The sequence below is a fragment of the Urocitellus parryii genome, unplaced genomic scaffold, assembly GCF_045843805.1.
Source record: "Urocitellus parryii isolate mUroPar1 unplaced genomic scaffold, mUroPar1.hap1 Scaffold_166, whole genome shotgun sequence".
NCBI lineage: Eukaryota > Metazoa > Chordata > Mammalia > Rodentia > Sciuridae > Urocitellus > Urocitellus parryii.
In genome coordinates, this window is record NW_027552166.1 from 14,755 (window position 1) to 41,275 (window position 26,521).

Genomic DNA, 26,521 nt, shown 5'->3' on the forward strand with positions numbered 1-26,521 from the left:
TATATATATATATAGTATGTATGTGTGTGTATATATATATATATATATATATATATATATATATATAAAACAAACCTTGAAATTCATTCTCCTAAAGTAACATTATAAAGAGTTTCTAAAGATAATACACAAATGTTTTATAAGTAATATTGTAATATATATCAATATATTAATATCTTTATCAATCTAATTTACAACATTTTTGAGATGCTGGATATCTTGAGGGGAGACAAAGGTGAATAATGATGGGTTCTGTCCTGAACCAGTTGGCAGTCTGGCAGGGCAGCTATGTAGGAAACAGTAAATACTGTTAGTTGTATTCTCATTCCATCCTCCTTGCTAAGAGAGATTACAGATTTTGTAGTGTGGGGAGACTGTATCACTCCCAGATGCTGCATCAGGACTGGCTAATTTAGACTCTGGGTAGTGGGTAAGGCCTGACATTAAGGAATCCCAAATGTGCATCTAGAGTTTAGACTGACTCTGAGTCAGTCACTGCAACCCTGTGTCCCACGTTCTTAGCTTGCTTTGCAGCTAGGAGTGGCCATGCTCCCCAGTCTGGCCACTGAAATGTAGGAGGAGAGTCTGCTGGGAGAAGTAAGATTTGGGGCCAGTTTTAATTTCTGAATAAAAGGGAAACATGTGCCTGACATTGTTCCCTTTCTCTCTTCTTTTCCCTGTGAACACGGATTTGATCTCTGGAGCAGTACTAGCCCCCTTGAAGGAAACCTAGAGTAAGAAGAGAAGCATAGAGTAAAAAAGAAGCATAGAGTAAGAAAAACCTCAATTTGTTTTACTATCAGTTGGGTTTTCTGGGACATTCAGGTGCAAAGTTCTTAATTACTAAAGGAGAAGAAATGAGAATAATAGTTGTAAGCCATAACAGTACTGGGAGATAAGAAGGAAGACTTGGTGAAAGAAGTACAGTTTGGAATTTGGGTCCGATTTTGAGGAATTGGTAGGATTTAGACTGGAGGATATAAAGGAGGAATTATAGACAGGAAGAATAGCATTAGGAAGGGCACAGGAGTGGCAAAGTTTGGGTCTATCTGGGGAATTTTGAAGAGCTGAGGGTTTAGGTACAGAGGGCAAATGGTAAGCAGTAAGTGCACAAAGGTGGGTCAATGTCATCTGCAGAATGTCCTTAAGGTCAAGGTGGAATTTGGCCTTAGTGAGGTGAAGACCATTTGGGTGAGACATTGATATCATCAAGGTACAGTTCAGATAGCATTTGTGACCACGTTTATGATAGATTGATAGGGAGGGAGATCAGACATTGAAAAATCACCAATGTAGGTTACTCCAACAGTCCCAAGTGAGAAAATACACACCTGAACTAGATGTGGTTTTGAAAAAGTGAAAGAACAGAGCAGGGACTTGAGACTTGTGGGAGAGGGCCTGAAGACACCTTTCTCCTGCCTTGTTAAGGGACTTTGCTGTCTTGGAATCTAGTGATGAGGTTTCTCCATGGCTCTCCCTCTGCCTGAAGCATATGTTTACCTTCATCCTGATTTTCAATTACCACCTCTTTAGACCTGTCAAGGCCACGCTCAATCCCCTCTTACAAGAATTCCTGTGTTCATCAAGAAGAGAATGGATAAACAAACTGGTGCATTCATTCAATGGAGCACCATATTAAAACTCAGTAAAATGGAGACCAAGTCTCTGAATTCCCTAAGCATACAAAACCAGTTAAATCATGGAGACAACCTTGATTGCTTGATTTGCAAACATAAAGTAAACATAACTTGGGCTATTTATTATAAATCTCTCTATTTTTAATTTAAAAAGTGAAATGCAGTTCAACCAACCAAAAGCTGCCAACTGAATTATTGTTCTATAAGCATGGATTTCCCAGTGGGATAGACTAAATAAGATGATGATATACTTGCAACCCAGCAATTATTTTCTTTGCCTTGCTTCTGGGTTCATCCTATAGAAAGCCTTGCATTTCCCTGTTGGCAGAGTCCTGGACCACTTTTGGTTTGGAGATGCCTGATTCATGAATTGCTGTTTGTTCAAACTCTATGATATTTAATATGCCTTAGTTTATCTTTTAATACTACTCAGTAATAAAAAGGAACTAATTACTGATACATACTACCTGGCTAAAACAAATAAATTATGGTGAGTGAAATGAGCTAGATCAAAAGAGTACATACTGTATGATTCTATTCATGTGAAGTTCAGGAATACACAAAACTAATCTATAATGACACAAAAGCCAGAATAGTGATTGACTCTGTTGTCGGGGATGGCGATTGACTGGGAAAGGATATGAAGGAGTTTTTTTGGAGTGACAGAGAGAAGTTTGGGTTACAGTGGTCAAATATAGAACGCACCAGGTGTGGCAGCACACACTTGTAATCCCAGCAGTTTGGGAAGCTGAGGCAGGAGGATCCCAGGTTCAAAGCCACTATCAGCAACAGCGAGGCACTGAGCAACTCAGTGAGACCCTGTCTCAAAGTAAAATATAAAATAGGGTTGTGGATATGGCTCAGTGGTTGAGTGCCACTGAATTCAATCCTCCCCTCCCCCCTCCCCCCCCCACAAAAAACCCAAGTAGAATGCTATGCTTAAGATCTGTATTTCACTACACAAATTTTACCAAACAAATAAACAAATACTGAGGTGTAGTTAATGATGTGCAAACTGAAGAATGAAACATGAAGTATTACTTTGAAATACAGCAAAATGCAAGATGGGCAGTTGGCTAAATATGTGGGAGCAGAGATAGCAAGTATTAAAAATAGAATCTAGGTAGTGGATAGATGGGTGCTTACTGTACCATTCTTTAACTTTTCTGTGTAATTAAAACAGTTCATAACAAAATGTTGGTGGAAAAGCAGTATGTAGTTCAGGTTTTGCTAATTCACCTGTCAAGAATAAAGACAGCTGGCAGCTTTGGGCAGTGCTGGGCAGCTCTAAGCCTTTGTCTTGCCATGAAACCAAGTCTTCTTTCCTTAGAAGAGGACCATGACCAGTGGCTGAAAAGGGGTAGTTTCATTCAGAATCCCAATTTGGTTTTCCTCCAGTTTTTCCTGAGTTACAGCACTGTCAGGTCTAATAGACTAAATTCCATTCTGTTAGGGCTTGTCCTGAGTGTGTGTCCTGTGACTCATGGGGCACAGAATTAGAAAGCACCTCAAATTTACCTTCCAATAATTTAGTTTTTATGTACCTTGATTATTGACTATAAAATTATTCCAAGTATCACATACTGATATGATTTTCTCTGTTTAGTTCCAGAAAGAACGTGGTTTAAGAGAAATGTCAGTGTATTGTCTGAGAACATTTTGGTACACATGAGGTCTCCTGAGGGACAGAAAAGGCTGGGACATATCATTAAAAATTATCACTAATGTAATTTTCCTTTCCACATAAGTAGCCCAACTTCATGTAGATTGGTTATAGCCTTTATCTCCTTTGTGAGTACTAATATGTTTTCACTAGAATTTCTACTTCTATTCCAGGTACTCATTTAATTATGCATTTCTTCTCCACAGCCAGAACATCCTCAATCACAGGGTTCAATCTTTCAGAGGTAATTATTTTTCTAAATCCTTTCAGCAGTTGGCAACATTTCCCTCACAAAGTCATCTTAGCTAATTATGTCATGTGCTTTGCAATTTTTTGTTTATTAACTATTAACAAATACATTTTGTTGAGACATCTGTCACTGAGGTTTCTTACTATATTTCTGACTTGCTGATACGAAATACTTCCATATGCATTTTTTTTACTATATATTTAAGAAGTCTTTAGTTTTTAATAGATCAGCAACATGTAAATCTAATCATTATTTTACTTTTATCTTCTCCCATCTCTCCATGTTAACTTATTACACTTTGCATGCTTTCCTTCTCTTAGAACTAGGGATAGAAAACATTTTTTTTCTTCCCTTAGGCAGGGTGCAAAAGTTCTAAATCAGTGCTTCATAAATTTGAGCAGGATTCTGAATCAGGGTTACTTGTTTGAAAGGCAGATTTTGGGTCCTGTCCTTAATGCAGGTGATGTGGGGAAAATTTTGAGAAACAGTGCTTGTAAGGAAGTAGGTGTTAACAATTACGAGTTCATAGAATCAAAACATTCTAATCTGAGTGTTAGAATATATGTCTTATTATTTACATTTTTGCCATATTTTTTATATTTTAGTATAGTGCTACTCCATAAATCAACCAGGAAAAAGTGAGACTTGCTTCTCTATGAAAGATGAATGAAGCAGGCACCATGCAGAAATCCTGACACCTAAAACTGTTCTCTGGGTTTCTGTGTGATCCATGGCTAATTCATTATGTTTTCCTTTCTACATTTTTAAGCTGACCATGGAGATATACTGCAGTCAAAGTTTCCTTGAAATTTTAAGTGGGGTGTACAAAAAATAACAGAAGCCCAGCTTTCATGAATTAGTGCATTTTTTATTAGGAAAAAATTGTTTTTACTAAAGAAATACATGAACATGGGTTAGTAAAATCAAAGGGTTCTAAAGTCTTAAAATGAAAACAGTCCCTTGTTTGTTTTTTTAAAAAATATTTTTTTAGTTGTAGATGGATACAGTCTTTATTTACTTATTTTTTTTAAATATTTATTTTTTAGGTGTAGACGGACACAACACAATGCTTTATTTTTATGTGGTGCTGAGGATCGAACCCAGGTCCCCTGCGTGCTAGGAGAGTGCTCTGCCGCTGAGCCACAATCCCAGCCCCTATTTACTTATTTTTATGTGGTGCTGAGGATCAAATCATGTGTGAGGCCGGCGCTCTACCACTGAGCCACATTGCAGCCTGGTTCTGTCTTTTTTTTACCCTTAGTTGCTCTATCCAGGGGTGCTCTTCATTCTCTTGGCTTTCTGGCAAGTACCTTCATGTTTTTTTGTTTTTTTTCCAAGTTAAAATTTCTCCCAATTTTGAAGCTAATGCATGTATTCATACATGTAAGTATTAAATCCTCTTGAATCTTATTAATGATTGCCTAATCACCTCCCCTCATCAACCTCATGTTTACATTTGCTTTATCTTCAATGAACTTACTTCTTTCCAAATGTCCCAGATTTGTCAATAAGCTATTATTTTTACTGTTTGTTTTCTAAGCAAGCTACACAGTTGTGAAATTTCCTGTGTTGGATTATATTTATTGCTAATAAATATTTATTATTTATTTGAAATTTATTTTATTGATGAACATAAAGGGCCCAGTTTGTTATCTTAAATAAGTCTTCGTGAAAATATGCACAGTTGCCCACAATCCTAATCACAGTATATGCACCTAAGCCAGAAAATAACACTTGTTAAACTCTCATTCTGTCAACTATTTGAAGCATACTTTCTTCTTAGAAATATTAAAATTAGAAAATCTGTTATTACACAAAATTATTTCATTCACTAAACAACCTCTGACATTATTCTGATAGTATCTCATTCTTTTTAACTGTTGCAAAATTAAAAATAAATAAAATTTATAGACACATTAGTTATTCATTTCTTTATTTATTGACGTTTGGGCTCTTTCCAAGTTTACAAGAGAATGCTACAACAAATATTCTGGAGTCCGTCTCTTTGCTCAGAATTGAGTTCTAGATGTGGAAGATCTGGGTCCAAATCCAGAATCTTCTGAATTTGAATTGATATTGCTAACTTGCACTTTAACTGGTGGTATAAGCTTACAAGGCAGAAAATGCTATTTCTTTTGCATACCTAGTTTTCTAAATCTTTGCTAACATGATAGTTCAGACAGGTTTTACAGTGCATTTTGTAAGGTTTAGTTTCTAACTTACTGATTTTGGTATCTAGCAATATCCATTCTCAATTATCTCTTAGAATTTTTAATTGATGCTATTATACTTGTTATTACATTTTCTTTTGCAAAGAGCAGCCCATCAATGTAGTATCTCCTGGAATCTCAATGAAGATCAAAAGCAAATTTTAAAGGTCTCAGAGTTTCCTTTTGGTAATCTCCTACTTGCTTCTTTATTGTCCATATTTGAGTTCTTAATTTACTCATTCCCTGAGTGAAAACAATGTTTATTTAGAAGTAGGATGTGAAAAAGAAAAAGAAGAATATTCACAGTTTTTACCTTGATCTAATTTTCTTTTAAAAAAATGAGTTCTAGCACTTCTGTTTATAATCCATTTCTGCCCTTTGAACTAATCTATCTAGCTCTTATCTCTAAGGACCCTAGTGCCAACTCATGCTATAAGTTGACTGCAGCTGTCTTGCAGATAGGTAGGCAGGTGTTAGGTACTCAGTCCAGACTTTGGGGGAGAGCCAATGAAGGAAACTTATAGCAAGAAAGAGCAAGAAATGCTTCCTAAATGATATTTTATATGACCTAGTATGACTGATGGAGAATAAAACATGCTGCTTAGAAATCATTAACCACACAAGTCTTTTTATTCTAATGTAAAAATACAGAATTTTTTAGAGGGAAGGATAACATGAAATAAATCAGAAAACATCTTCACATTAATCAGTCTTTTCATATACTTCAAATTTGTACTTAATGCCTTTCTCCTCCTGGACCTCAGAAAGAACACCTGGGTATCTGCAAAAGAAAAAGATGTATAATTAATCCCTCAAAAACATAGCTTCCCTGAATCTCAACCAAAAGGCATCAATGGTGATAAAGCAAGGTAAGATTTTTCTTCTTGTAGGTAAGCCACTGTTAAGGTAGACAAATATCAGGCAAATATAATACATATGCAAATAATAAGAAAAAACCCTACAAAACTATGTATATAAATTTAGAAAATGAAAGTTGTGATTTCTCCTCCTTTTCTTCTGATTCCTAATTCTTTCCTCAAAAACTAACCACCATAGCAGTTCCCTAGTATATTTCTATTCTGTCATCAAGGGAATATGAAAATTCCTAAGAATTCTTTGTAAGTTTTATAGCTGATAAAAAATTTCTTATGTAAGCAAAAGAAAATGAAATATAATCTATAGTTGTTTAAAGCAAAAACCGAAGTCATGTGTCTGGCATGGTGACAGATTCTCAATTCCTGTTTACTCAAGAGACGTGCATCATAAGGCTCTAATTCTGCAATGTATGGCACATTGCAATTTCTTGGCTAGAATCAGGATGAATTCAATCTTTCCTCTTCCCTCTTACTTGACTCTTTACTCCCTTTAGTTTCCCATTCAAAACCCAGGTTGTAACCCAATCAATAAATGGGCTAAGGAACTGAAGAGATACTTCACAGAAGAAGAACTACAACTTCTTCACAGAAGAAGAACTTCAACATCTCTAGTGATTGCAGAAATGCAAATCAAAACTACTCTAAGATTCCTTCTCACTCCAGTCAGAATGGCAATCATCAAGAATACAAGCAACAGTAAGTGTTGGTGACGATGTGGGAAAAAGGCACACTCATTCATTGCTGGTGGGATTGCAAATTGGTGCAACCACTATGGAAAGCAGTCTGAAGATTCCTCAGAAAACTTAGAATGGAACCACAATCTGACCCAGCTATCCCACTCCTTGGTTTATACCCAAAGGACTTAAAAACAGCTTATACTACAGTGACATAACCACATCAATGTTTACAGTAGCTCAACTCACAATAGCTAAACTATGGAACCAACCTAAATACCCTTCAACAGATGAATGGATAAAGAAAATGTGGTACATACACATAATGGACTATTACTCAGCTTTAAAGAAGAATGCAATTATGGCATTTGCAGGTAAATTGATGGAGCTAGATGATATCATGTTAAGTGAAATAAACCAAAACCCCAAAACCAAAGATGGAATGTCTTCTCTGATAAGCAGATGCTAATCCACAATGGGGTGGAGGGGGGGGGAGAATGAAGGAAATTTGGATTGTGCAGAGGGGAGGAGGTGTGGTATGGGAAGGATGGTGGAATGAGATGGACATTATTACCCTACATACATGTATGATTACACTACTGGTGTGACTCTACACCATATTCAGCCAGAGGAAGGAGAGGTTGTGCTCCATTTGTGTACAATGTGTCAAAATGCATCGTACAGTCATGTATAACTAATTTGAACAAATTAAAAAAAAAGTCTCCTAAAAGCATCTCCCAGTCAATACTTAACAATCCTCACTCTAATTATTCTTTTTTTTTTAAAGAGAGAGAATTTTAATTATTTTTTTTTTTAGTTTTCAGCAGACACAACATCTTTGCTTATATGTGGTGCTGAGGATCGAACCCGGGCCGCACGCATGCCAGGCGAGCGAGCTACCGCTTGAGCCACATCCCCAGCCCTCTAATTATTCTTTATCTGGAGGGTAACCCAACCCAACCCACACTTATGATAATAATTCACTTTTGTTAATGATAATAAATTCACTTTTGTTTGCTTGAGGGGAAGGAAAGCCTATTATCCCTCCCCCTCAACACACACACTTCTTTTTTCACAACTTAATAACTCATCAAGTAAAAAAGTACAATCCAAAACAAAAACAAAAACAAAAAACCCCAGGTTGTCAGCTGAAGACTGCTCTGACCATTCTGCCTCCTATCAACATTTTTATTTCACTCTAGATCTTAGTGTTTTTTCTTAGTGTCCTGGAGGCTGCACCCATTTGCTCCAGTGGGGGTCAGCAGCAGCTGTTTAACATTCACTCTGTGAGTGTCCCCGGATTTGCTGTGTGACCTATCTCCAGGCCTGACTGGTATAAAAAGGCTTCATTATGGTAAAGAATTCTCATTATGGTAAAGAATTCAGCACTAGGCCTGACCCAGTAAGTTTTCCACAAATGCTACCCATTACTACTGGTTTATTTTGCCCCCTAACTATTAGACAAGGGTGATACAGGAAAACTTTTTTCTCTCATAATATACATGAACATTGCTCAGTAAAAATAAGCATTAATTTTTGTTAGCTATGTTTTTATTTTGCAACCATTTCCTTAGCTATTGCTGTCCCACTATTTTAGTAGTAACCTCTTTTTTTTTGAACAAATGATTTTTACTAGGCCAATTTTAAACCATAATTTTAGTCTCTTTGAAATGAGTCATGAAGAGTAACATTTACATATTTTTTTTCATGTGTAAAATTCTCAGGAGTGTCAAGACTGTCAGTTAATAAGACAAAAACAAAGCAGTAATAAGTTCTTTCTAAAATCATGAACAATAACACTTAAAATGACTGTGCTTTTGGCTGAATATGATAAGTAGCCATGGTATTAATGTAGATCTTCTCTGTGAAAATAAAATTTATTTCTGCTTGTTGCATTTTTCTTTCTCTAATATCTACACATTCAGTCTAATTTAATAACAGTTATAATTACATTTCCTAATCATCATTCCAAACTTTTTAAAGAGCAAACTGTCTATGATCCACACTTGGATGCTGAGTTCAAGTCTGACAGGATTTGGAAACACCACCTATTTGTTAGGAACCACCCACCCAGAGACTCCCCATTTAGCACCTTCAGGCACCGAGAAAGCCAATAAGTAAGAATCAATATCAGATCTAAACTGACAAAGCACCACAAGAATAACCCAGAGACGATTTTATGGAAAGTTTAAGAGGTAAACAGAGTTCCTGAAACAGTTTCCCATAAAAAACAAATTGCAGCTAAAATAAAAGCAGGAAGCAAAGGTGTTGGAGGGAAGGGATATAAAAATACTGTGGACAAATATGCCAGGAACTTGGACAGTCAGGAAGTAGTGGGGTCAGAAGAGGAGACATCAGTTCACCTGAAATCTAATTCTACCTATAAGGTTTTCCTGTGTCAGCTCTGGAGCCAATTACCACTTCTGTTATAGTTTGGACATGGTTTGTCCCTGAAGGGTTCAAGTGTTGGTCCTTAGTGAGGTAATATTGGGAGGTGTCTTTATGGACCTTTAACTGGGGGCAGGGGACAGGGACTACATGACAATGATGACAACCCTTGGTGGGAAGAACTCAGATTAATTAGAAGTATGCCCATGGACTGTAGGATTATACTCTCTCTCTGGCTTCTTATTTTGAGATGTGATCTCTTCTTCCCAAGTCTGCCCCTGCCCTTAGGTTCTCACCAGTACCGAGCTGATGCCAGCAGCATGCCTTTGAACCTCCATAACTGTGAGCCAAATAAACCTTTTTTTCTAAAGTTAGCCTGCCTCAGGTATTTCATTATAGTAATGAAAACAGACAATTATAGACTCTAAAGGCCTGTTTTGGTCTTTATCTTTGACTAGGTGGTCACATGGAAGGTTTTTAAGTGGACAGCAAATTCTGTTTGGAGCTTATTAAACAGAAAACTGCTGATATAAAACACTTGGGCCTGCTGGTTTGGTTGGGCCTTCATGTGACAGTCTGAGATAGAAAAATTTCTTCCAAGATGAATGAGGACAGAGCTTGAGAGGACAGGCTAGCATAGTGTGGTTGAAAGAATAATTGCACAGAAAATGACCTATGGGAAAAAAGGCAGCCACAAAGTAAAACCATCTTATTTTGTTAATATCAACTTCTGCTCTTCGGTGTCTACCATTTGTGGCTTTATCTATTTTCTAATTTTATTCTCTTTTCATCTCACAATAGTTCTCACTGTCATTTTTATTTCATTATACTATTACTTTCTTTTTTTTTAAACCAAAAAGTATGGTGTTAATAAAAGACTGTGTTTGAACTGAAACCTATACAAACACAAGAAAATGGGGGTCCAAACTAAGGGGTTACTGTGGGAAAAGGGGGAAAATGGGAAGGGGTAAAAAGTGATCAAAGCTCACTTTTGGAGAGTAGGAAACGATAAGTTCTCTAATGTAGACAGATTTGGAGAGAAAGCTCTAGAATTGAGCATGGTTACAGACTTTAGGGACAAAGTACATTTACTTTGCAGGTTTCCTTTTTCTCTTCTCCTTGTTTTCCCCTTTAGGAATTCCCTCTACCCCATGTTAAGGGGGGCTGTTGTGATGTTAGTACAGGCCCAAAAGTACAGAGGACCATCACAACTTGCAGTGGAAGCGTTTCCTTCAAAAACTCTTCTGAAAAACAACAGAAAAATGAACACTTTCCAGCTCATTTTGTGAGGTTAGTGTTATCCTGATACCAAATCCAGGTGAAGACATAACAAACAAAGAAGCTCAATATCCCTTTTGATTACAAATGTAAAATTCTCAACAAAATTCTAGCAAATTGAATCTAGCAACATATAAAAAGGCTTATACACAATTACCAAGTGTAGTTTATCCCAGAAATGCAAGATTACCATGAAAATCAGTGAAGGTAATATAGTTTATTGATGGTATATTAAATTATTAATTAGCAAAAGACAAAGAACACATGATCACCTAATAGACTTAGAAAGTTACGTGGCAAAATCCAACACCCCTTCATGAAAAAAATACCAGATGAACTAGAAATAGAAGGAATCTTCCTCAGTCTGATAAAGGACATGTGTGACAACTCAAAGCTACTATACTTTATCGAGGAAGACTAAATCATTACCCTCTAAGACATCTGATCTTTTCGTCTTCCAGACAACATCATACTGAAGTTGTAGTCAGGCAATTAAGCAAGAAATTAAAAAAACATCTAAACTAGAAATTAAACTATCTCTATTTGAAAATGACATTATACCTTATAAATAAAATCCTAAGAAATCTACTAACAATTAGAACTATTGAATTCAGCAAGGTTGTAGGATATCAGATTAATAAACCCAAATCACTTGTATTTCTATTTTTTTTTTCATTTTTTTTATTGGTTGTTCACAACATTACAAAGCTCTTGACATATCATATTTCATACATTAGATTGAAGTGGGTTATGAACTCCCAATTTTTACCCCAAATGCAGATTGCAGAATCACGTAGGTTACACATCCACAATATTACATAATGCCTTATTAGTAATTGTTATATTCTACTACTTTTCCTATCCCCTACTATCCCCCCTCCCCTTCCCTCACATCTTATCTCTCTACCCCATCTATTGTAATTTATTTCTCTCCTTGTTTATTTTCCCATTCCCCTCACAACCTCTTATATGTAATTTTGTATAGCAATGAGGGTCTCCCTTCATTTCCATGCAATTTCCCTTTTCTCTCCCTTTCCCTCCCATCTCATGTCTCTAAACACTAGCAACAAACAGGAAATAAAAGGAAAAATAAAAGGAATTAAACACTAACAAAGAAGTACAAGACATACAACCAAAATTTTACTGACAGAAATTAAAGAGGACTTAAGTAAGTGGAAAGACATCACTGGCTCAAAGTCTGGAAGACTTAATATTGAAATGACAATACTCTCCAGAGTAACCTACAGATGACACCTATCAAAATCACAACTTGCTTTCTGGCAGAAACTCACAAACTGATCATAAAATTCATATGGAAATGCAAGGGACCCAGAAGAGCTAAACCAATCTTGGGAAAAAAAGCAAAGTTGGAAAAACTATACTTTCTGATTTCACAAGTTAGTAATGAAGACCTTGTGGTACTGGCATGAAGATATACATACATATCAGTGGAGCAGAACTGGGAGTTCAGGAAAAAAACCCTCATACTTATTGTCACTTGAGAATGTGCTGATGGTTGCACAACCCTGTAAATATACCAACACTAGTGAGTTAAACACTAGTATAATAAATGCTATGTTATATGCAGGACATTTCAGTAAAGATGCTACATTTTTTTCTTTAAATCTGGAGAGGCAGAATGGTATTTGTTTTAAATTATCAAGGGTTCCAGTTTTGGAAAGTGTTCTGATTAAGAGTAGTAAGACTTGGAAAGATGGAAAGGTATTTAAATGAATCTGATTCACACAGTTGTTAGCAGCAAAGAGAAAGGTAAGAAATGAAGAAAAGTTGAGCTCAATATCCATATAATGTGACACTCAGCAATTAAAGCAGAAGAGAAAATACGTAAGATATGACAAAGTTAAACAATTGATATTTACATAAATTTATATAAAATTTCCAAATGTGATTTTTCTAAGTAGTCACCTTTGGAGCCTAAGCAAAAGCCTGTATTTCAGCTGCTTAGAGTTCTTATACTTTTCAGTTTTCTTTAGAGTTAAGAGCTCAAGAAAAATCATTCACTTCATTTGATCCAAGGCTATTACTCCGTAGAGTAATAGACTATTATTCTAAAGCTTGGCCATCCATTTATTGACTTTGCTCTGAAGGTTCATTTAGGGGGCATTTCAAAAACAAACTCACATTCAAGGGATAATTACTAGATACAACTGAGAATATCTGCAAGAATGCTCTAAAAGCTGGTCTAAAAGGGTTGATATAATTAATCTTTTTCTCTCTATAGAATATGGCTGAAATGTGCTTTTAAACTAAAAATGTTGTGAGCTTTCAAGATTTAGCAGCCTCATGCTGGAGTCACAACTGCACAGGAAGGCAAGTATAACTTCTCTCCATCTCCACTATTGCTACCACCTTTATCTGAGTCCCCTCAACCTTCATCTGAATTACTAACTGGTCTCCTTGCTTCACTCTTGTCCCCCTGCAGTCCATTCCCATAAAGCAGCTAGAACATTGTCACTCTCCTTTCAGACTCTCTAAACCTGCACCCAGTTTGACCCTTGTTGGCCTCCCCCTTGCTCCCACTGGCCACAGTAGCGGTCAGACTCAGGGAAGAGGCCAACCTCATTTCTGCCTCAGCCTCTGAACTAGCTATTTCTGGTTCCTGGAATTCTCTTCCTGCTATTACATGGCTGGCTTCTTCACATTTAGATCTCACTATAGATGTCATTCTTCTGAGAGGACTTCTCAGACTACTCCATGTCTATCACATCCCAATGTTTTAGTTCTCTACCCAACACCTCTTTTGATGACTGTCACTTGTCATTCCCCCTGACTAGAAAGTGTATCTCCAGGGGGTCAGCAATATCATCAGGCCTAGTCAACACTATTTCCCCAGTGCCTATGTCATGTATGACTCTCCTAGGTTGAACTGAATACATTAATTCTAGATTTTATTGACATCATTAAAACCTGAGCATTTCCAGTATACTGAAGACGTCTAAAGATTCCTAACTTTATCTATATACAATAACACATTCCTACTCTGAACTCATTCTGAAAGAAGAAAATGTTCTTTTCTATAATTCTTACATAGAAAGTCCAAAAGCGCTTTAATAAGAACTTTATACTTACTCTGGAAGAAGTTTATATTTCTCCAAATCAATTTCTGGGAAAAATGTGTCACTTTCAAATTCCTGCATGATCCTTGTCACAAACAATTTAATATGGCCTGGTTGAATCATGGCTTCCTTTGAAACAAAACAAAAAAGGCATCACTTTCCTTAATCTATATCATAAGACACTCTAAGATTTTTGTTTGTTTTAGTTACGAAAGAAATGCCTTATACTAGGCCTTAAAGACTTGTTTATTACTGCCAAAGTATACTACATAAATACCCTATTCTTAAATCTGGGATCCTCTAAAATGTGCCTTAGTTACCTTAAGAATGGAACTAATCATAATCGATAATTATTATATTCTGGTCTCTAGTTTGCTTATGAGAAATACTTTTTAATTTAAGAATTCAGTTTGGTTGTTTTCCTTTGGCTGCTCTTTTAAGAGTTAATCTGGGGCTGGAGTTGTGGCTCAGCGGTAGAGCGCTTGCCTAGCATGTGTGAGGAACTGGGTTTGATTTTCAGTACCACATGAAAATAAATATAGATGAATCAACAACTAATAAAATATTGAAAAAAAAAAGTTAATCTGAATGTGTAAGGCCCAGGGCCACCAAAAATGAATGAATGAATGAATAAATAAATAAATAAATAAGGGACATTAATCCAAAGTTATCAAGTTATTTTCCAAAGAAAAACTTACACATGTATATCCATACAAGATAGTACAGTTTCATGTGATCTTGACTACTGAACACCAAGGGCCTACTCAGTACACTCATAAAATTTAATATTGCTTTCTTTCCTCAATACAGTAATTTAACATGTCTCTTGTTGCTAACAACTATAGCCTTTTTTGTTAAATGATTTTTCTAACTACTATCTACAGTTTTATTGACAGTTTCTACAGAAAGGATTGCTCTCAAACAAATATCTTAAAAATTTTAATAAACAGTATGAATCCTTTACAGACCCAACAAAGCAATAACGCTTTTTGTGTATTTTGCTTTGCAGTAATAACTCGATTCTCAAACATGTATAGATTAAAAGAAAAATATTTTTATATGCATACATACATATGTAAAATTCCAGGTGTTTGTTATTCTTAAAGTTCCAAATAAGGGAACTGAACAAATTTTATTTTGAAAACTTATATTTATATTAAACCATTGTTATCTTTGCTACAACCAAATAAATATTCTTTTTTTGTGTGTGTGTGTGGTGATAGGGATTGAATCCAGGGCCTCATGCATGCTAGGTAGGCATTCTACCACTGAGCTACATTCCCAGCCCCTAGTAATTCTTACTATACAAAACAAAACAAAACAAATAAAAACAAACCAAAAAACAAACAAACCAAAAACCCGAAAAACTGAGTGGGACACTGAACAAATTTTATTTTGAATACTTAAATTTGTATTAAACCATTGTTATCTTTGCTACAACCAAATAAATATTCTATTCTTTTTTTGTGTGGTGCTAGGGATTGAACCCAGGGCCTCATGCATGCTAGATAGGCATTCTACCACTGAGCTACATTCCTAGCCCCTAGTAATTCTTACTGTACAAAACAAAAAAACAAAACAAACAAACAAACAAACAAACAAAACCCAGAACAACTGAGTGGGATTAACCAATCACAGCAGCATTTTAAGTTCTATATCAAAGTTGATGGTGTGAGGCAAACTTTCTGTGAATAGTCAGGCAGTAAACACTTTAGGGTTTGAGGGTCATACGGTTTCTTACTTTTATAGGCAGAAGCAGCCACAGACAACACTAAACAAACAAGTGGGGCTGTGTTCCAATGAAACTTTATTTACGTGGTACTTGGGAAGAACAGCCTGAATGACTGAAAGCAGCTGTGATGAGAGGCACGTGAATAACACAAATCACCTGAAGGCTTTATTTCCTTATACAAAAGTCATTTTATATACATGCTTTTAAGTACTTAGTGCTTATTAAAAAGTACAATTTCAAGTGATATGATTTGAGTAACTCAAAATGTGATAAATAATAAAATGAACTTGTTTTCTAGAAGAAATTCATATGTGGATGGAAAGATTAAAGAAGAAAAATGTTCATTTCCCCTTATTACAATGGGGAAAAAATAAGAGATTGTGGAATCAGGAACATAAGAAACTGAGAGTTTTTATAATCCCTTCTAAGATCCCGGAATACCTCTTCTTTCACAAATAATTTCAGTGTATATTTTACCCTAAACCCCAAGAGGTAGGGACTGATTTTTCTTTTCCCTCTAAAAGTTACCCTTTCAATAGTGCTTTTTTTGGGGGAGTGGGGTGTACCAGGGATTGAACTCAGGGGCACTCATCAACATTCTCAGTCCTTTGTATTTAGAGATTTAGAGACAGGGTCTCACTGAGGTGCTTAGTGCCTTGCTGTTGCTGAGGCTGGCTTTGAACTTAATATCCTCTTGCCTCAGCACTGTACCCAAGTCAAGAGCCAAAGAATTCTATTTAGTATCCTCATTTTTTTTAAAAGCTGGAAGTCAATTTGTATCAGAAAAAAAAGAATTCTTCTTTAACACACTATTTACCACCCCCCTTTTTTTAAAGAGAGAGAGAGAGAGAGGGAAAGAGAGAGAGAATTTTTTAATATTTATTTTTTTAGTTTTTGGCAGACACAACATCTTTGTTTGTATGTGGTGCTGAGGATTGAACCCGGGCCGCACACATGCCAGGCGAGCGTGCTACCACTTGAGCCACATCCCCAGCCCAACTATTTACCCTTTTGATCTGAAATCATGAAACCCTTCTCTTATGTCCTAAAATTAAATGAAAATTATTGAGGAAAAGCTTTCTGCTTTTAACAAATTCATATACATCTAGTAAGTATATATCAACTAGACCCCTACTCTTTTCTCAGTGAGATTTTCATCCTGTAAGAGAAGGTATATAACAGCTTATTTAGGGCATGGGGATGGGGGTGGAGGTAGAAACTAGTACAATGCAAATGCAAATCTTGGGGAGACATTTAGAATGGTTCTTAAGCTGTAAATATTAACTAGTATTTTGAATTGAAAATAAAGTGGTATGTGGGGAGATGTTGTTTAAGGGACACAAAATTTCAGTTAAATAGGAAGAATAAGCTCCAAAGGTCTATCATGCAACATGATGACTTTAGTTATTACCAACCTTATATTGTACTCTTGAAAATGGCTCAAGAATGATTTTAAGTGTTCTCACCATAAAAAGTGAGGTGTTATATTTATGCTAATTGGCTTGATTTAGCCATTCCACAAAGTATACATATTTCAAAACATGTTGTACACAATAAGTAAATACAACTATTAATCAATAAAAAGAAAATAGACTCATATAGACCAAACATTTTACTTTTACATTTTTATTTAGTTTATGTTGCAGGGACAAAATCAAATAATTCAGAATGACAAAATATCTTTTTTAGAGATAATGTACTGTTTCTTATGCTTATGGCTTAATGTTTCCTCCCAACCTCCCTTTAAATGTCAAGAGAACTAAAAGAAAGTAGGGAACATTTCTTTTTATTTGTAGATAACTCTACTTACCTTATAAACAGAACTGCCTCCTACTATCCAAATCATGTCTATTTTACTTGCTAATTCTGGCTGCTCAGTAAGTTTTAAGGCATCGGTCAGACTTTTGGCAAGAAAATGAGCTCCTTGTGGAAGTTCTCTAAAAGTAAAAGAATTACATACAATTTTTGTAAAACCCATCCATATTAATCAAATTATATGAATAGGAAGCAGTGATTATAAAACCAAAATCATCATAAATATGAATCCTTTAAAAAAAAGTATGGCCTACAATCAATACCTACCTACATTTGTACATCTAGGGTCCATATGTTAATCAAAATCACATGTGATATAAAGTCACAACAGTAGTCTCTAAAGTAGTGGCATAAAGAATTGTGAGGGGACATGAGACAACTTTCTGGGGGTTACCTTTTCTGTATCTTTGATAGGGGCTGGGTTACACAGGTATACACATTTATCAAAACTTTAATAAATGTACATTTAAGACTTGTGCACCTCATTGTAATATTTACCATAAAAGAAAAAAAAAAACTGTAGAGAAATACTGAATTCTAGTTAATTATATGTATGAAGAAGAGAAGGCTGAAATTAATTTTGACATGCAAATATGAACAAGACAAACTGAACAGATGGATATGTGATAAAGTTAACACAAAAAATGTTATTCGTAGAATCTAAGTGGTGGTATATAGCTATTTAAAGTTCTTTGTGTATGTTTGAAAATTTTCATAATGAAATATTGGAAAGAGAATGTTTGAGTGTAGAAAAGTTTGCAGCAATATTCAAACTGCTAATACCTTTGGGGAGTGGAAAAAAAAACTTTACTGTTCCAAACAAACAGAAATGGTTGAACTATTTGAAAATCAGTTTTTTGCTACTTATATAATTAAAAACCCAAAAGGGAAAAGTTCACATAAACAGTAAAATTATTGAACTAACAATCTCTCTCAACCTCCAAACCAATTATTGTTTTGGCAGGGAGGAGGGGGTCTAATTCCTTTTATAAATGAGGAAACATGCAGAACTAGGCTTTCATAGTAATTAGATATGGAACAAAAATTACAATCCAATGTCAAGGTCTTAGGCTGGTGCTTTAAAAAGATTACATAACTGCCTTTGAACTAGAGGTTATAACAACGATTAATCAAGAACTAATGGGGATTATTCATTCTCTTGGTTGCATCCTCCCTCTCCTCCTGAAATTTATTTTCCTTATTTCACTCTTTGTCATCTGGTAAAGGAGTTAGGATAGAGCAAAGAATATACTTTGGCTCAGGCTAGATAAAGAAATGGAGACCAGGGTGAAGTTAATTAACTATCTCTTAAGGAATCAGGGCAGTCATAAGGGCTGAGTTGGACTAGGCTGTTCAGGGAGAAAACTTAGAAGTCAAAAATTTGGAATTGGAGAAGATAGTCTAGTTAATAAAGTACAGGATGACTGAAATAGTCATGGTGGTTTTATTAAGTAAAGATGCTGAAGTAAGGATGGATAATAAAGATGGAGTAGAATGGAAAATGGTGATACAGGAACTGACATGAGGAAAAACTGAAAGAAGCATTCTTTTTTTATTTGTGGTACTAGAGACTGATCTCAGGGGCACTTTACCATTGAGCTACCTTCCTGAAATTTCCTAAAATTCTTTATTTTGAGACAGGGTCTCACTAAATTGTCCAGATTGGCCTTGAATTTGTGATCCTCCTGCTTAGTCTCTTGAGTCACTGGGATTACAAGTGTGTGCCACCGTGCTCAGACAGGAAGCAGTATCCTTAAAGTGGGTGTATAATAGCAATATGACTTCCAAGGTGTTATAAATGGTTGGTGTGGACCTCAAAGAAAGGGGTGATAATTTTGTGAAGATTTCATTGCCCTTTGTAGTGAGTTTGCAAAAGCAAAAACCTGATTAAGGATTGGTTTCAGATTTAAGTTTTAGCAAAGGCTGGAGGAAATGCTTCTGCAAAATGTTGCTAAAACATTAGTTTAGAAATGTTTCACAGGAAACACTAGACCCCTAGATGGCTAAAAAAGAACAGGCAAAAAGTCCAACTAATGTTTGAGTCTGTTAGTCCCTTTGCAGCACACATTGTAGAAAAGAACAGTGAATAACACATAGTAAACATTTTATATCATGCCTTGTTTCAGTGCTAATTTCCTGCCTATAATCTTTCTTCAAACCAATCTAGATTGGATTTTCCAAGAAGGGAGAGCTGGTATGTAACAGTATATGTATTCTGTGTCAAGACCCAAGTGGGTATTTTTGGTATCTTGTTTCTGACCAAGAGTTTTGTGATGATGAAATAATATAATGCACACAGTAGGCATTCCACTTAATATAAATACTAATCTTACGTAGGTACTATTCCTTTTTACAGGTGAGATTAAAGATGAGGGGTTAAGTAACCAATGATCACACAGCTAGGAATTGGTGGGCATGGTAGTTGAACTCCAGCAGCCTAACATTACAACAGATATTTAATGGGTGACCAGGGGCTTTAAGTGCCTGAGATACCAGGCCTGAGACATTGGGATGCTGGGGATTAGACTGGGCAACGCCCCTACTCCATGTCCTCTGGCCTCAAGCAGCCTTATCTGATTACTCCAGGCTGCTATAGAGACCTTATCCCTTCCCACTATGCTTGATGTGAAAGGTAAATGCATGGCAGATCAAATTCTGGCCTGATATCTTTGGGGACGGCTGGGATACTACTTAATCACAAAAGCCTCAGACTAGAATGGTGTCTTATGTAGAATTGAGAAATAATGTTCAACTTGAGACCATTTATACTCAGCTTTTAAAAATTTGATTTCCAACAATTACCAACTGTTTCAAGTATGATCTATCCTCATGTGACCATTACAGATATTTATAGAAATTTATTTTCTGTAAATAATTAAGTGGGAAAAAAAAAAAAAACAGGTTGCAAACTTTTCCCGAGTGGGATTATTCTCTTTCTATAAGTAACTTGTGAGCATTCCTTTTGAAGAGTTCTGAATCCCTACTATGCTATATCTATGTTAGATACCGGGACAAGAGATTTCAAAAACAAAACAGTAGTCCTGGCACCCAAAAGATCATGATGGTAGTCAAAAGAATATCTCAGCAGTGGCCATAACATATGAAAAAGACACACAATGAAGATGTGCAGAGGATACTTCAGGAGTCCAGAAACAGTGCATCATCTGGGTTGGGGTGAAGAGGGAACAATGACTCTTTAGCTGGGTGTCAAAGAAGATAAAGACGTGCAAAAGCACAGAGATGACAGACTACCCACAGATTCTATTGATAGTTACAGTGCAGTTATTTAACACAAGAAAGCTGAGACAAAGTTGAGGGTAAAAGAATGTAATCTGTGGTGAGGATTAAAATGCTAATAGATGGGGCAATAGTACAAGGTCCTGAAGTCAGAGAAAAATAGAATTTAGAAAAAAGTGGGAGTTGAGGAAAATAGTAATTTAGATGAGATTTTTGTCTCACAATCAAGGAAAGAAAGAACAAAGTGTTATATTAAAATGAAAATGAGGGGATGGGGTTGTGGCTCAGTGGTAGAGTGCTTGCCTGGCACATGTGAGGCACTGGTTTGATCCTCAGCACCAAAGAAAGAAAGAAAAAAATTATTAAAAAAAAAAAAGAAAAGAAAATTAGATCATGAATGTGTTCATTGTGATTTTGTTCATGTTAATATTTTCTAGAAGCTATAAATTTACAAGGTGTGGGGGTAGGAACTGACATGTAAGGTATCTTGTGAGCAGAAACTTTATATATAAAATTTCAGTGAACCTTCAAAAACTGTCATTATTAATCTACTTAGTATGTAAAGAAGTTTAGGTTTAGCAAACTTTTAGGTTTAACCTGCTGAAGGCCCCAAAGTTACTAGGTACCAGAGTAGATTTAAGACGCAAGGTCTGTCAGTGTTTGCTATGCTAAATTTATGAGTTGGAGAGATCTGCTTTAAGAAGCAGAGTGTGTGTTAATCACTAGAAAAGATATGAGAGTGAGATGAAAAATATATATACATGATATAAAATTTAGATAACTTTCATGGATTGAAGATGATTTACAACATTTTAAATCATGGAAGATATTTTGGATTTTTTAGAGATGGTGTCAAGATGCATTGTAGTAAAAATTCTTTACTTAGTTTTTGGTACCAAATACTTTAAAAACCTGCTTTGTGTGATATAAATCACAATACCACACAATTCACCCTTTTAAAGTGTAAAAATTGGTGATTTTTAGTATATTTAGAGTTGTGCAACTACCACTAGTTCACAACAAAAAGAGACCTATTAGTAGTCACCCTCTCCATCCTTGGTTCTCTTAAAAAGTCACAATTTGTCCAGAAAGCTTTGGAAAAACACTTTCCCCCATCCCTCATTAACTAAATAGTTACCATAAATAAGTATGTTTGGCACTGAATTGAGGTTACTTAGAGGATTCAAATTCTTTCTGTACTGGGGAGGAGGTTAAAAAAAATTAAGTACCTTTAAAAACTTGCACAAAAAATAGTGGTTTCTGATTGTTAAACTCTGCCCTTTTGTGCAGGACCCAGCAGGTTCTCAGTATATGTGTGGAACTGGCTAACAAGCAGGGAGACAGGAGAACAACAACAAAAAACCTAGTAAAATATTTTACTAACTGGCATTACTGTTTCTCTGGTATGCTTGATAATAAAGACTTCAAATTTTCTCAGCCCTAAAAAAAAGGGAAGTACACCAAAAAATGTTATATATACATACGTAAGAAGCAGCTAAACCCAATTACATACACCACAGGGGGAATCATAAAAAAATTAGACTCATCATTTAAGGAGAAATCCTGGCTCAACTGAACATCCTCCCAACTGAGATTTCTTTATGTTTATTTTAGTTGAAGATAGTCATAAATAAACTTGAATAGTATTCATGTTATTAAAAGTCTCTGGGAATGGCAATATACTCTGTGAATTTGGTTTCTATGAAGAAAAGATATCATCAGAATATCCTAGCAACCAGGAGAAGGAATAGCATAAAGACCAAGGCAGATGGCAGGACACACATCAATGTATTTCCCATCACCCCGAGGAAATCAATGCAACCATCCTGGTAAATCTAGTTTTTTACCTATGACATTCTAGGCAGATGTGGCAGAAAATCTCTATGAGCCTGAATCTTTTAGCCTATAGCTGTACAATTTTTTTCATTCCCAGGGTATATTAACTTGGGTAGGCCATAGTTACTGGTTATTAAAAGAGTATTTCAAGTGGTGCTGCCAAGGTATTTTGTAGATGTGATAACATCTGTAATTAGTTGACTTTAATCTGGGTAGGCCTGATTCATCAATTCAAAGGCCTTAAGAACAGAGCTGAAGTTTCCTAGAAGAAGAAATTTTACCTGTGTTGCCTTAGCCCTGGCTAGAGAATTTCAGCCCAATGGCCTGCTCTAAAGAGTTTTGGTTTCACATACAACTGTGAAAGCCAATTCCTTGTAATAAGACTGATAAAAAGTGCCTGTATCCATAGTGACTCAGAAGGTTGAGGCAGGAGGATCACAAGTTCGAGGCCAGCCTTGGCAACATAGTGAGACCCTATCTCAGAATTTAAAAAAATAAATAATCCTATGACCTGGAAGGCTGAGGCAGAAGAATTGATAAGCCCAAGGCCATTCTCGATAACTTAGCAAGACACTGCCTCAAAAAAAAATCCATATAGATAAATATTTTCTGGTTGAACCCTAACTGATACATGCAGGAAAGGAATATTATGACCATTATGACCACTGTTGTCAAGCAAGTAGTACCTTATGATACTGGACTCTTATTGGTAACTACATTATTAGTTTAAGGAAGAATGCTCAACATTTTGATCCCAAACTTTCCCTTAAGTTTAATTTGCATTACCCCTCCATCAAAGCAAAACCATGAGGTATGGAAAATTATTTTAGTAGGTTAGGATCAATGCCACTATCAACAAAAAGAAACAAAATAGAAATCAGGATATACTACATGTGGTGTAAATGACATGGAAGCCACCAGAGATGACTTCATGGGGCAATAATTCCACACCCTGCTTTTCGCCTTGGCATTTCTGGCCTCAGGAACTATCTACTCCATTGTTAGCAGAAACCAACTAGACATGCTCTGTTCTCTAGACAATCCCTAGAGCCATTTTCAATGCTTTAAAATATTTTACCTTCAGACACGGGGAAATGAACACAAGTACAGTGATATTCAGGTAATCCAGTTAACCAGGAATAGCAGGGCATAAGATTATAACCACTTTTCGTCCATCCTAAAATTCACATCTTCTTATGTTTGTGTTAAGTCAACTGAAGATAGGATAATTGCTTAATTTTGGCAAATCCCAAAACTTGGATATTGTGATTTTATGTGAAATTAGGAAAAAGTTATTGATTATATTGTATAACTGATATTTAAGTTTATTGAAGGTTCAAGGTAACTTGCAAATCTATTAATATAACATTTCAAGGTGTTAAAATCCATTAGTCACTTAAGGAGCAGAATAAGTTGCCATGTGGTGTAACAACTTATTCATTTTCTGTAATCACCTTTGTGATATTAGGTAGCTTCACTAATAGCTACTTTTATACTATTTCATCTTGTCATATACTGGTATGCACTTTAATAAATGGAACATGACTTTCCTGTAGTGACTTTATATTATAGTACTTAGTTGAGTTCTCTACTGAGAACTATATTAATTCTGTCCTTTAAAGGTCGATTCTTTTCAGGAGTAGAGAACCAGGTCTTCCTACCCATAATCACAAGATTCTGTTTACCTATAAAATCACATGGAAAGGATAAATATATTTTGGGACTATGCATATATTTTTAATCATATACACGTAGATATTTGTCATAGTGACATCTAGTGGATTTGCTTTAAAAATATTAAAACTTAAAACAGCTTTACAAAAATTTACATTTATCTTTCCTAACCTAAATATAGTAATTATTTTCCCCTCGGACTTTACCCAACTTGTATCCAATATTTAATTATAATCAATTGCAACTACGTATGATGTAGTAAAGAGGAAAGGTTTTGGGTTGAAGTGTTCTAATCCAATGCATTCTATCATTATTAACCAGGCATCCTCCGTCTTAACCAGTACTCCTCCGTCTTACTTTCCTTGGCTATGAAAATAGAGATAAGAATAGTGCCTACCTCTACAATTGTTGGGGGGATTAGACTTAGAACAATGTTCAGCATATGAGTAGTTATCATTGTTGGATAATCACGCTATTCATATTTGGGTACTTTGTAGATTTCCATCATCATATTTAAAAAAACAGTTCCTTAACAGTTTCCTCAATTTATCTTAAAACATGTTAAGTTGAACTCTTGCCTTTTCAGCATTATACTTCCACAGATAATGCTTTTGTACAAACCTGATATATATAGATTCCATTTTTGACTTCTTAGAAGGAAAAAAAACCTTGAGTCAAGACATTTGGATCAAAGAAATATTAGCAGATCATACTTAAGGATTCTTGAGAGGGATTTGTGTCCCGGGAGCTTTCCGCTCTTGCCATTTTGTCTCTACCAGCGACATAATAGCCAATTCCAAGGGCCTTATATCTTTTATTAACGTTATGCAGCATCTGCTCCCTCTGACTTTCCTTATTTATTCTGCCATTCCTCTTCCTATACCCACAAATACACATTTCTTAGGTTTTAAGCAGGGTATTCCTCCATTTTCATATTTTTTTCTTTGTTTACCCTCTTTTCTCCCATAGCTCAACTCACCTAGCTCTCTCTGTCTGAAATTGTCCTGGATGTCCTTACAGACAACTCAAAATCATCCTCATCACAATCGAACACCATTCTCCATTCCTTAATTCTTCTAGTCACTGAGACTCTCCCACACTGAAATGCTGAGAGTTCATCATTGATGCCTTCATGCATCATAATTACATTCCAAATAACTCATGTGGAGGATCCTGTAGCCACTCTCTTCATCTATGCCCCAGTTCAGGTTTAACATCTCTCCCAGCAGCTCTTCCAAAGACCTCCTTTGGCCTCCATTTGGAGCGCTAACCTCCAATGTGAAGACCTCTGTTCAGCTGCCAATTTTGCAATACCTGAACTGTACATGTGCCCAGAATTTTTAAAAAAGGGACGCTTAATGAACCTTGGGAACTTCAGACAGATTTTTAGTAAGATTAAAGATCCCAGATTAACGTGAAGCTTTCCATTTAAAACAACATTTGCATTGGAAAACTTCAAGAAAAATCCTTGACAATCCCAAACATTTAAAAATGCCTTCATTACCTTCTACTGAAGGGGTTGTCGTCATTCTTTGGAAATACTTGAATTCATTCCTGCAAGTTAGAGAAACACAGCATTACTCAAAACATTATCTGGTTGGCTCCGGTTCTAATGCATGACAAACATTGTACTTCCCAGAGGGTGGTGTTCTCCAGGCCAGGGACTTTGCCCTAGGCCAGAGCACCACAGGGCAGAGGCCATGGCAGGGAAGCAGGATCCGGTGGGAAATCAACAATTTGGCTTTGTGCTATAGCCGCAGAGGCCACCTAGGGTCTACATGCCCTTGTCCATTGGAACTGGCTCCAGTTGGCCAGTAGGCCCTGTGCGTCCCTGCCCAGGTGACCAGATTAAAGCCAGTGAGCACAGCCTTTGTACCCTCACCTCCAGCCCTGCCGATACCTGAGCGGGGGCCAGGGCAGGTCCCTGTTCTTGCCGATGCCCATGTTCTGGGAAACGGCGACAATGCAGTTTAGCTGACGAACCATGACAGCAGCAGTGATCACCCAGCTCCCCTGCTACACCCGGATTCCGCTCTGCGCGAAATGATAGCCACTCCGCCCCCTCTGTCTCATTTGAGAAGGCAAGGCCCCGCCTCCGCCCCGCCTCACGGCAAGGTCGCGGCGTGCTCGCTCCCGCAGACTCCCGGGAACGGCAGCGGGCTCGCGCTACCGGCT

At 36.3% G+C, this 26,521-nt stretch overlaps 1 protein-coding gene across 1 annotated transcript; it reads right to left on the reverse strand.

Annotated features, from left to right (window-relative positions):
• Positions 1 to 6,393: 6,393 nt before the first annotated feature.
• LOC144251720 (dihydrofolate reductase-like) lies at positions 6,394 to 26,358 on the reverse strand. Its single transcript, XM_077794491.1, has 6 exons — positions 26,247 to 26,358; positions 25,851 to 25,900; positions 24,252 to 24,357; positions 17,595 to 17,721; positions 14,066 to 14,181; positions 6,394 to 6,541 (listed from the first exon to the last, which is right to left on the reverse strand). The coding sequence occupies exons 1-6, from the start codon at positions 26,330 to 26,332 to the stop codon at positions 6,463 to 6,465; spliced, it is 564 nt and encodes a 187-aa protein (XP_077650617.1). The 5' UTR covers positions 26,333 to 26,358; the 3' UTR covers positions 6,394 to 6,462.
• Between the last annotated feature and the right edge of the window lie 163 nt (positions 26,359 to 26,521).

Excerpts from the sequence above, each read along its gene's own strand:
- LOC144251720 (XM_077794491.1), bottom strand. The coding sequence starts at position 26,332 with ATGGTTCGTCAGCTAAACTGCATTGTCGCCGTTTCCCAGAACATGGGC. Across the intron at positions 24,358-25,850 it reads GACAACCCCTTCAGTAGAAG|GTAAACAGAATCTTGTGATT; the intron begins GTAATGAAGGCA and ends GTGATTTTATAG. Across the intron at positions 17,722-24,251 it reads GTTCTCAGTAGAGAACTCAA|AGAACTTCCACAAGGAGCTC; the intron begins CTAAGTACTATA and ends TTTTACTTTTAG.